This window comes from Nyctibius grandis, chromosome 2, assembly GCF_013368605.1.
Source record: "Nyctibius grandis isolate bNycGra1 chromosome 2, bNycGra1.pri, whole genome shotgun sequence".
Classification (NCBI taxonomy): domain Eukaryota; kingdom Metazoa; phylum Chordata; class Aves; order Nyctibiiformes; family Nyctibiidae; genus Nyctibius; species Nyctibius grandis.
In genome coordinates this window covers 56,357,349-56,369,036 of record NC_090659.1, presented here as the reverse complement: position 1 = coordinate 56,369,036, position 11,688 = coordinate 56,357,349, and the positions used below count along the sequence as shown (strand labels likewise).

Sequence of the window (11,688 nt, the reverse complement as noted above, 5' to 3'; positions counted from 1 at the left end):
GCCAACAAAGAAACAAAATGCATGACTAAACTACTTTTTCCTGGATGAAGTCTCCAAGTTTAATCTATTGCCTTCAGGTTCATACGCATTCCCTATAACTCAAGGCATATTAAGTCAGGACCGTAGTCCCCTTACCCCTCCTGGGTAATGGAAAAATAAGTTAGTAATGCAATTGCTGAAGGGCTTTTCTCCCAGCGAGAAGCCTACAGTTAAGCGGGGCCATCCTGATGTACCAGGACTCTCCTGCAACAGCTGTAGCTACACTCAACACAAGAGTTGTTTGTGCTTTTGCAAACAGCACTAGTTACACTAAGAAATGTTGGTAAGAGGACCAACTAAAATACTCAGCATTGAACATTAATTTGCATTAGAGCTCTCAGCATGTCATCCCTCTCAACTGTTACTCTGTAGAAGAAGGGATATATGTTTAGATACAATTTTCTAAACAACTAGTCAAGCCATTGCATGATCAGCAAGGCTCATGCAGACTGCTCTGCTACCGAGTACTCCACCTCCCCCATAACCTCAGCTGCTTCCCACATGCCCCCAATTTCCCCTAAGCTTCCAAGAACACTTCCCCCTCCCTTCTCCTCTCACTCCTGTCCCCAAACTACTGAAGCTGCATGCATCCTGATCCACCAGCATGGTAACAGCTGAGCCTTTTTTCAGTCTAAGAACAAATCTGGATGTCTCTCAGAGGAGTTACTGGCAGTATGGTTTACTAGTTTTAACTCGTATTTTGGTAAGGCAACAGCTTCAAAGAATTTTCAGATATACCAAAATCCCACAGACTAGCTTGGTAATGAAGTGAAACTTCTCTGTAGAGAAGCTGCCAGCTGCAGTTAAGACACATTACAAAAAGCCTTAATCCTAAACCTTTTTTAATTAGGTATTGACCTTTACACAGTGACCAAAACTAGTATTAGTCTTCCCAGAGTCAGAGATATTTAGCTGCATGGAAATAAGGTCAGGACGCTATTTTAAGTTAAGCAATGCCACTCTCCCAGGCCCTTATTTAGACATACTTCTCTACAAAAAAAATGGTTGGGTCTTCATTCACTTTGACATGAGCTATCGGAGAGTAACTGCCAAAGAAAAATGTCACTGTCTTGCAAACAACTCAACTGTATTTTTCCTGTGTCTTACTCTTCGAGTGTTAGATGAAATCAGACATCTTGATGATAAAAAAAAAGACAGAACGGTATACAGTTCTAACAGCCAATATGCAAGTAGCACCTAAGTATGTAGCACAGAGAAGTTGATTCAAATATGAACAATTCATGGGGTCCTTTTATTTCAGTAAAACTAAAGCTTACAGATTCTTAACTCATAACCATTCAGAAAGACACCCATAAAAAGTTGTATTAATAAAAACTAACAGGCTTCCAGGCCTCTAAAATATTTAAACATAAGATACAATAAAAGATAACAAATGTTTACATTACAGTCTTGCTGCCTTACACACCATCATAAAAAGTGAACAACACATTCAGTAACTTCAAGCGTACCATTAAAAAGACACCAGTAAGTGCTCCAGTTTTCTGTACCATACAACTTTATTTCAAATTCACATCTTTCTAGGCAACGTATCCAAAATATTTGACTCAAGAGTACCTTTAGACTGTAAATATTCTGAAACGGGGCATCAAGCCTTTCCTATCTCAAAAAAACCCTTAAGTTTTAGTTCACGTTATAAAAAGTAACCACGTGGAATGTGACAAGTCATAATGTGAAATCAAAGTGCTTTAGTCCCATAGCGCAGACAGACACTAGTGGTTATCTAGCCATTTGTCAATATATCCCAAACACCAACAGAGATGTTTGCTCTGTTGCACCCCACCTTGCAAAGACCTTTGGACTGTTACAGTAAAATTTCATTAATTGACAGCTAAACAGTATCAGTGGACCAACAGTTTCACTTTGATACTTCAAATAATGAGTTATAAATGAGGCATCTTTTTACCATTTTTCAAGTTCCCTTAGTAATTACCAAAGTTCTATTGTATTATGCAAGATAAAACTATGTTCCAGTTAGTCTTTTAAAATCCAAAGTGTGCTATATTCCAAATCCCAAAGCATTGAAACCCTCAAGTTATTTCCCCAGACCCCAACAGCTATCTAGGACTCAGTATTTTTGTGCAATTCTTTGCTATCTGCATGTGAAGAGATAAACACTTCACCCAACAGGTCATATGAAAGAGCTATAAACTCTCAAGGCAGAAAGTTACTTTAATAAGGTTTGGACATAGGTAGTTGCACGGAATACGTGCTCAATTCAGAAGCGGCCATGCTGAAGAGATCTGACGTTGCCAGTGTTCAGTCAGAAAACTTCCTTTCTATGGAAGCCTAAAAAGCTATTTATCTTCCAGAGTGAAGGATGTTTAAGACTTAGGGATTTAATTCTGTTACAAAAGAATGAGCTCTACAGTATAATTTGTATGATTATTGCCCCCCCCCCCCCTTCAGACACCCCACTGGTGTACAAGTTTACAGCTTAAACGAGAAGGGCTGAGGGAAAATTGCTGGTCCTGTCCCACAGACGTAAAGACAAAGTGCTTTGCAAGACTGATTTTATCCATCACATTTGTGGCAACCAACCCAAAATGAAGGCACATTAAATCTATAATAATATAGCTTACAAATTATAAACTAAAGCTGAACCTCTGTACAACTTCTAGCCTTTTTGCACAAAAGCAATGACCAGCACCTATGCAGAGATTCAATTTTTTTTTCATGTAACTTTTCCCAGAAATAGTTAAGTGTCGCTTGCATGCCTATGCAAATACTGTCATTTACTAGGTTTTGACACAAAGTGCAGAAATTGGTAATTTATCTGCATGGGAAGTCTGAAACCAATGAATCTCTAGCACTCCCTTCCCCTGTCGCTACAAGCCACCAGCAACAGCCACAGACAGCCGTTACCTTGAAAGTGCACCGCTCCCAGCAGCAGTTTCCCTGTGAGGTGTTCTACAGCTTGTGGCATGCATTGAAGCAGTGCCTCAAATCTGGATTTTAACATGTCAAAGCCTATCTACTTTTGGTTAGTTACCAGCCAGACACGCACATACATTCTGAGGAAGCCAACTGGAAACACACTTTGACAAATGTTGCATTGCAACTGGCTGTACCTTAACATCTAAGCACAGAGGAGCTGCTACCTTGAGTGGCATTCAGGATCCAGGGTCAGCTTAGTACCTCATTCTTAAGGAAAGCTGAATCTGGATACAAATCTGCCTCCTAGATTTCACTGGAATCGCTACCTTTAAAGCAGAGAAATGAGATTCAAGATTTCTGAAAGCTTTAGCTGATGGATAGGCTCGTCAATCAGATTAAGACTTACTAGGTTGTTAAACAACAGTTCAAAGCCTTCGTTATCACTCGGCTAGAAATACAGGTTTAAAAGAACTCAAACACCATTGCCATCGCTTAACTGGAATATGTCATTATACTGCTTTCACTCAGGATCATAAACAGGGATAGAGTTATTCACCTTGTGTGTGAAGTCACACACCCTGCATGGGTTTTTTCCTCCTCTTTACTTTTTTCTCCATTTCTGCAAAAAGTCAGTTGACAGGATTGGCACACAAGTTACTAGTGAACACAGACCTGTAGCTATTACATTACAGGACCATATTAGAGTTTCATGGAGATTTCATGCAACGGTGTTTGTGCTCTTTTCTAAAAGGAATAACTTTCACAGGTAGCACATACAACACAATTTTCTGATTTTAAATGCAGTGAGTTACACGAACAACATTAACAAGAATTGACCAGACTTAATAACTGGAACTGCGCTAGGTCTGGCACTCGAGAATTCACAGTGATTAAAATAAAATTGCTTTGCCTAAGACAAAACGTAAGATACTAAATACATAAAAAGACTCTTTGCTTCCATTATCTTGTATTAGTATTCCAACAGCGACAAGCAACCTCAGTAGTACCTCAGACAGCAGAGACTTCTGCACTTGTTTAACTTTATTCATTGTTTGCAGTGCAATGGATTCTTTTTTTTTTTTAATATATTCAGGATGTCAAAACAGGCAATTTTCAATGCATAAAGTCAACATAGGCTCAAGTCTTTGCTGGATTGAAGCTTGGATTCTGACAGGAAACCCTTATCTACTGTCTCATTTTGGGTACCCAACTCCACACTGTGCAAGGTGGTATTGCTATTAAAGAGAAACTTAGAGAATACTTGCATATTACTGAAGTGTTCTTCTGACATAGCAAGTTGTTTGTAAGTAGTTTATAGTACCGGGTGATAATATAAGAGTAGAGCATTTGCACTTTTCTTTCCCCCACTCAACTCGCTAATCCTAGTAGATTCACTAACACAGGTTTCCAATCCCGAAGCCTGCCTTTAGAAAGGAGCACAGCTTTTAAACACCCCAGTGTTTCTCAACACACCCGCTGCCTCTCATTGCAGCATCGAGCACCCAGCCGAAGCAGCTGCTCTCGGGAGTTGTAAGCCACCAGAGCCCCACTGACCCACTAACCTCACTGAACTGGGTTAAAGCAAGATACTCAGGACCCATCTGCCCAGAGTCCACAAGTGTAGATGAGCACCCACTCATACCTGCCTCACCTTCCGCGCTACACCCTAGGGCACTTTGGTCCATGCACCCACCTCCCAGACCTCCTGCCCTCTGGCCTTATCCAAAGACATTGGACTTGGGCCTGAGCTTGAACGACGCTTTCAGGGATTTCTCCTCGTGCTCTTCCTCCTCAGTGTCACCACGAAAGGAGGGCGTGTTGTGGATGATCTGAGTCCTGAAGCGGATCTTATTAAGCCGAGGCTTCATCCGCCCGCTGCCAGAGGCTTTCCTGGTCATCTCCTTGCCCTTGCCTGGCACCGCTGCCCCTTCGGTGCCCTCAGCTTCCTCCCCGGTGCCGTGATGGTGGTGGTGGTGGGAGAGCCGGTAGCTCATGAGATTGGAGGGCAACACCTTGGAGAGCCTCCAGCGCCCGCTCCCATTGCTGGTGGCTCCTTCTTCCTCCTCCTCCTCCAGGGCCCCCACGAGGCTCCGCATATCCCCCGAGGTGCCCTGGTGCAGGTATTGCGCAGCCTTGCGCCCGCTGTAGTCACGGATGTCCACGTCGGCGTCGTAGGCTCCTACAAGCAGCTTCACCACCTCGGCGTGGCCGTGCATGGCGGCGATGTGCAGCGCGGTGTGCCCGCCGCTGGTGCGGGCGTTGATGTCCACGGGCAGCTGGTGCCGCTGGGCAAAGTTGACCAGCGTGGCCAGCAGCTCCTGCCGCCCGTGCTTGGCGGCCCAATGCAGCACCGTGAAGCCGGTGATGAAGTCCCGCTTGCAGAGCAGCGCCGGCTCGCAGCTCAGCAGCTCCTCCAGGTTTTCCCACCGCCCGTCCGAGGCCGACAGCATCCAGGCGTGCTCCAGGGGGTCCAGGGCCACGGCGCCGGTGGTGCTCCCCTCCTCCTCGGCGGAGGACGAGGCCACCGAGGCGTTATCAGAGTCGCCGCCGCGGCCGCGGCCCCCCCCCGGGAGGGCGCCGCGCTTCAGCTGGGGCGAGCAGCCCCGCGCCGCCTCCCGCAGGCTCCTGCGGCCGCCCCCCCTGCGCCGCCGCCCCCGGGGCACCCTCCACCGCCCCCGCCTCCTCCGCTGGCGGAGGCCGCCCCGGGCCCGCCGCTACCGCAGCCTCCTCGCCGCCTCCGCCGCTCCCGGGCAGCGGCCCCCGCCGGGAGCCCTTCCGTTGGCCTCTGCCCGCCGCCGGGCTCGGCCGGGGCGGCTCGCTCCGCTGCCCCGCGGGCTGAGGGCGGCTGCCAGCATCCTCGCCCAGCGGCGGCGCCTCCTCAGCGCCCGCCCGCGGGGAGGGCGGCGGGCTCTGCCGAGCCGCGCTATAACCCACCGGCGCCTCCTCCCCGGGGGTCAGGTCGGCGGCGGGCTCCGGGGCACAGTACCGGCGGCGGAGGTGCACGTACTTGACGCCGGTGCCGGGCTCCTGGCGCACGGTGGCCACAGCGTTGACCAGCTCCTTGAAGCGGTGGCGGGCAGCGGCGCGGCGGCCGGGCGCCGCGGGGCTGAGCCAGTCCCGGAAATGCTCCAGCAGCTCCGTGTTGCGCGCCCGCCCGCCCCGCGCCGCCAGGAACCGCACCACCGACTCCTGCCGCAGCTCCGCCGGCTCCGCCATCACCGCCCCTGCCCCATCGCGTCGCGCCGCCGTCTCCACCCGCTGCTCCGGGCGCGGCGGCGGGGCCGTTGCTGCTGCCCGAGCCCCTCCTCCCGGCGGCGGCATGCCCCGGCAATCACTGCCGCCGCGGCGGCCCCGCCGCGCCACCCTCCGGCCGGGAGGGGCCCGCGCCACCGCCCCTCGCCACGAGCGCCCGCCTCAGCGGCAGCGGGGCGGCTACCGGCCCCTCCGGCGTGGAGCCGTCGCGGCCCCGCCCGCCCGTGGCGCTGCCTTCGCCCAGCGGCCGGGAGCGCCCCGTCACGGCTGCCCGGGTGGGTGCGCGTCCTCTCGGCGGCAGCTCCGCCCGCGCGTTTCCCTTCCTCCCTCCCTCGCTGCCTGCCTGCTTCACGGGGCTATGGCCGCTTCCCACGACCGTCGGGAATCGGTAAGTCCCCTCCGTGGTGCGGGAGCGGGGAGGGGCGGGCGGGGAGCTCCGCTGACCGTTAACCGCCGCGGTGGCGGGTAGACACCCCCTGTGCGGGTGATACCCGGTGGTGGTAGGTGTTACCCCGGCGCGGAGCAGCGGACGGGTCCGGCAGCCCCGGCACCCAAACGAGAAGGAGGGCGGGGGCGGCGGCGGTTACACCGTGCGGCGGGGTGGGAATACCTCTTGTACCGACCAGCCCTCGCTAAGGGGGGCCGGGGGCTGCCCCTGGGGCCGTGCTGGAGCAGCCGGCGGGGCGGCGCGGGTGAAGGCTGCCTCAGCGCGGGGGTCGGAAGGGAGTGGGGGGCTTAGGCTAGCGGGCGAAGTGAAGCCTCGGTGTGCCCCTTAGTTCCCGAAGTTGCCAGGCTCTGAAAAAACTTGTTGTTAAAGGATCTCGTTTTCAGGTGTTGCCCTTCTTAGAGCTCCGGTAGCGTTATCGCGTGTTTCAGGTAATAAGTTGTAGTTCTGAGTCTTGGCTATTAAAGAAATACTTTTCTTATGCATAATGACAAAGCCGTCAGCTTTTATGCTGTTGAAGACACAGAACCCATCCACACATTAGTGCTGGAAAATTAGCTCCGTTTTTGAGCGTGAAATAAATTGGTTCATTTATGACTTTTGTGCCGTGTTTTACACCTCAGCAATGCAAAACACAGGCAGGTTCTAGAAATAACATGGAGTGGGGGGAAATTGTTTTTTTTTTTCAGGGGCAAAGTCCTCCATCCTGGCTGTGTAGTTAGCTGCTTCTTCATTTTCTGGTAGCGGGAAGGTAGATAAAGTACCTGTCTCAGGTGATTCTTGGCTCATTGCTGCCGCTGTGCTGTTACGCCTCAGTTACGCCAGTGGAGGTGTGTGAAGCTGCCCTGTGGATGGGAAAAAAATGGAAAACAACTGTTAAGTCTTTTGAAGTTTCGTTTCCTTGGAGAGATTGTTATCTGGGGCAGTGTCTTGCTCTGCTTCTCGATGGGACACCCAAGGGAGCGGCGTGGGAGCAGGAGTGCGAGAAGGAAGAGGGGCTGCTTTGAGTTCGGGTGCTGAAAGAGTTATTTGTTGGACCATTGTTGGAGCCATCACAGGGCCCGACCACGTCACGGCCAACCTCAGGCCCGGAGTGAAAGGGCTTCATTCACGTTCCCAGCTTGCTCACGCCTGTTGAGCATAGCTCGCTTTCTTGTCGGGGATCCTGCCCAGCGAGCTCCATTTCACACATACTCTCTTTAAGGCCTGTATGAATCCTTTGCAGCTGCGGTATGGATTAGCACGTAGCACAATGCATTAACTTTATATTAGCTTTCTGTCTTCACATATATTATGTATATATAGTGAGGTGGTGTCCTGGTTTGGCCCAAACCAGGCCAATTAGTCTTAAAGAAACCAAGGTCACTGCTAAATTCCTCACTGCTTATGAGTGAAGAGCCGAAGGGGGGTCGCACCTGCAGGGAGGAGCAGACAGGGCAGCTGACCCAGAATTGACCAACAAGGTATTCCATCCCATACATGTCATTCTCACTTTCCTATTTATCACTAACCCACTGCCTCCTGGAGGTGGGGCCCAGGAGGGAGGGGCCCTCCTGTCTCCCACTGATTGGTACCAGCTTTGCCAATTCTCCAGTTAAAAGCCTGCAGGTGTGATGGCAGGGAGCTACTGCATTTTCCCCTCTGCCCGTTGCTGGGGGGAGCAACTCTGCCTGAGGAGGATTTCCAAGCTCTCAATCTTGGCTTTGTATATATTTGTATATATTTGATTATTTCTATTATTATTGTTATTATACTCTTATTCATTACTATAGTTTATTAAAACTGTTTTAACTTTCCAACCCGTAAGTCTCTCTCCCTTTTCCCTTTCCCTTAGGTTGGGGGGGGGGAAGAGGGTTAACAGAGAGCATCTGCCACCAGGTTAATAGCTGGCCCAGCTTTAAACCGTGACAGATTTAATTGGCGTCCAACGTGGGGCTCGAGAGAAGCTCCAACAGGTTGCTCTGATAAATTGAATCCTGGCTCTGGTGGGAGGAGACACAGAGAGCTCAGCTGAGAGAGTATCAGATTTCTTCCTTTGAGATTTATGAGGGGTTGGAAAGTTAAAACAGATAGTGAAGATGGTGATGTCATTTTTGAATGCTGTGTTATCTCATCTTTTTATGGAGTTTCTTTCACAGTTGAGTATTGTAATGATGCCTTACCTGCCGTGGGCACTGTGTTATTGCTTGCTTCTTATGAATGTTTACATGCAGTTTAGCAGTGGGCGCTGGTCGAAATGTATTGTTTGGTATGGGGTTTGATACTGATTTATGCTGTGATAACTGGGCAGTTACTATTCGATCTCTTATCTCTATGACACAATGATGGGCAGCTTTAATCGCGAATCAGTAGCAGCAACTTCATCTGCACGCTCCAGGCGTCCTTTAGCTGATTCTGTTAATGATTACACTTCCAGTTTTACTTTGGGAAATAGTACCTTCTCCTTTTCTGCCAAGCTGATTCCACTAGATTTTGCGAAATTAGGATGGTGCTGTCTAGGTGCATGTTTTTATTTTTGGTTGTCCTGAATGTGTTTCTGATGTGGGATAAGATTAAATATCGGTGCAGGGACAGTTGTAGGTGTTATGCAGCCACCTCAGATCCTACAGTGTGTACTGCCGCTACAGCCACTAAACCCACTGAAGCCTCGGCAGCCTGTACCACAGCTGCTACACCCCCCAAGATGGCCACTGCAGCTGCTCAGACTCTCAGCACTCCCATAACAGCCACTGCATCTACTCAGACCCCAGCATCTATCGACTCTGTACCAATTGCTCCTGTAACCAGGAAGAAATACCAAAAGAAATCAGCTCGTGAAGTGAAGGATGATGACTCAGAGCCATCATATGACCCAGGTGAGGGCCCTTCTCAGGCAGAGTTAGGGCCTGACACAGATGGGGGTTTCCTCGATCGTCCTTTTAAAGCAGACCCATCACAGAAGAAAGGTCCTTCTAAAGCAGAACTATCACAAGAGGAGGACTCGGATGTAGAGATAACCTACCACTCCTTATCCCTGAAGGACCTGAGAAATATAAGGAAAGACTTCAGCCGTTATGACGGTGAACCTATTATTACCTGGTTGCTCCGATGCTGGGATAATGGGGCAGACAGCATGCAATTAGATGGCAGAGAAGCCAGACAGTTGGGATCCCTGTCCAGAGATGGTGGTATTGATAAGGCGCTCGCAAGAAAGTCAAACACTATCAGTCTCTGGAGGCGACTCTTGTCAGCTGTAAAGAGCAGGTATCCCTATAAAGATGATGTTATGAGCCACCTAAGCAAATGGACCACTATAGAAAAAGGTATTAACTACCTTAGAGAACTGGCTGTGCAAGAGATCATTTATAGACACCCACAGGACATTGTAGATCCTGATGAAGTGGAATGCAACCGATCCATGTTCCGGAAGGTTGTGAAGAATGCTCCACCGACATATACCCATACATTGTCAATATTAGTATGGGGAGAAGATGATATGGCACGATCTAGTGTGGGCGAAATGGCTAACTATATGCGACAGTATGAAGATAGTATTTCTTCCCCACTGCAGGCACGCATCTCGGCTGTGGAAAAACTGACTAAGGAGAACAAGGACTCATTTAAACAACTGTCAGACAAACTGTCCATGATCGAGAATAAACTTGACTCTCTACCTACACAGGCGCGCTTTGCAGCTGTTAGGAGCAAACGCTCTCCTACAGGATCAGCTCAAAGGAAACGGAACACATCACGAGGTATCCTGTGGTTTGCCCTGCGTGGTTATGGGGAGGACATGAGCAGATGGCATGGACAACCTACCAGTACCCTACAGGCATGAGTACGTGAGTTGCAAGCTAAAAGAAATACCAGAGAGAATTTTTCTAGAAGGATGGCTGCTCCAGTTACCAGTGAGCAGGACCCCAGCCAGGGTAGATGGGCCTCAAATTCCTTTTTCCCAAGTGTGAATAGGAGAAATGAAGGTCCAGTCCCTGTGAGCAGCACGAATCCATTTCTTAATTAGGGGGGCCCTGCCTCCAGCCAGGTGGAGGAGAGGGACAACCGAGTTTATTGGACTGTGTGGATTCGATGGCCTGGCACATCAAAACCACAAAGGTATCGAGCCTTGGTAGACACTGGTGCACAGTGCACCCTAATGCCATCGGATCATAAAGGGGCAGAATCTATCAGTATTTCAGGAGTAACAGGAGGATCTCAAGTGTTATCTGTATTGGAGGCCGAAGTGAGCCTAACTAAAAATGAATGGAAAACGCACCCCATTGTGACTGGCCCAGATGCTCCGTGCATCCTTGGCATAGATTACCTCAAGAGAGGGTATTTTAAGGACCCAAAAGGGTATAGATGGGCCTTTGGTATAGCAGCTGTAGAGACTGAGGACATTAAACAGCTGTCTACCTTGCCTGGCCTCTCAGAAGATCCTTCTGTTGTGGGGTTGCTGAAGGTTGAAGAACAACAGGTGCCAATTGCTACTGCCACGGTGCACCGACGACAATATCGCACCAATCGAGACTCCCTGATCCCCATTCATAAACTGATTAGACAATTAGAAAATCAAGGAGTGATTGGCAAGACTCGCTCACCCTTTAATAGTCCTATATGGCCAGTGCGAAAGTCTGATGGAGAATGGAGATTAACTGTGGACTATCGTGGCCTAAATGAAGTTACACCACCTCTGAGTGCTGCTGTGCCAGACATGCTAGAACTTCAATACGAACTGGAGTCAAAGGCAGCCAAGTGGTACGCCACCATAGACATAGCTAATGCATTTTTCTCTATTCCTTTGGCACCAAAGTGCAGGCCACAGTTTGCTTTTACCTGGAGAGGTATCCAGTACACCTGGAATCGACTGCCCCAGGGGTGGAAACACAGTCCTACTATTTGCCACGGACTGATCCAGACTGCACTAGAAAAGGGTGGAGCTCCAGAACATTTGCAATACATTGATGACATCATTGTGTGGGGTGATACAGCAGCAGAAGTTTTTGACAAAGGGGAGAAAATAATCCAAATTCTTCTGCAAGCTGGTTTCGCCATAAAAAGAAGCAAGGTCAGGGGACCTG

At 49.6% G+C, this 11,688-nt stretch overlaps 1 protein-coding gene across 1 annotated transcript; it reads right to left on the bottom strand.

Moving 5' to 3' along the window:
* Nucleotides 1-2,497: 2,497 nt before the first annotated feature.
* On the bottom strand, nucleotides 2,498-6,150 carry SOWAHC (sosondowah ankyrin repeat domain family member C). The gene is given in 2 exon segments (XM_068425541.1): nucleotides 2,498-5,579; nucleotides 5,581-6,150. Coding segments are annotated over 2 exon segments (1,497 nt in total). The 3' UTR covers nucleotides 2,498-4,652.
* Nucleotides 6,151-11,688: the final 5,538 nt, after the last annotated feature.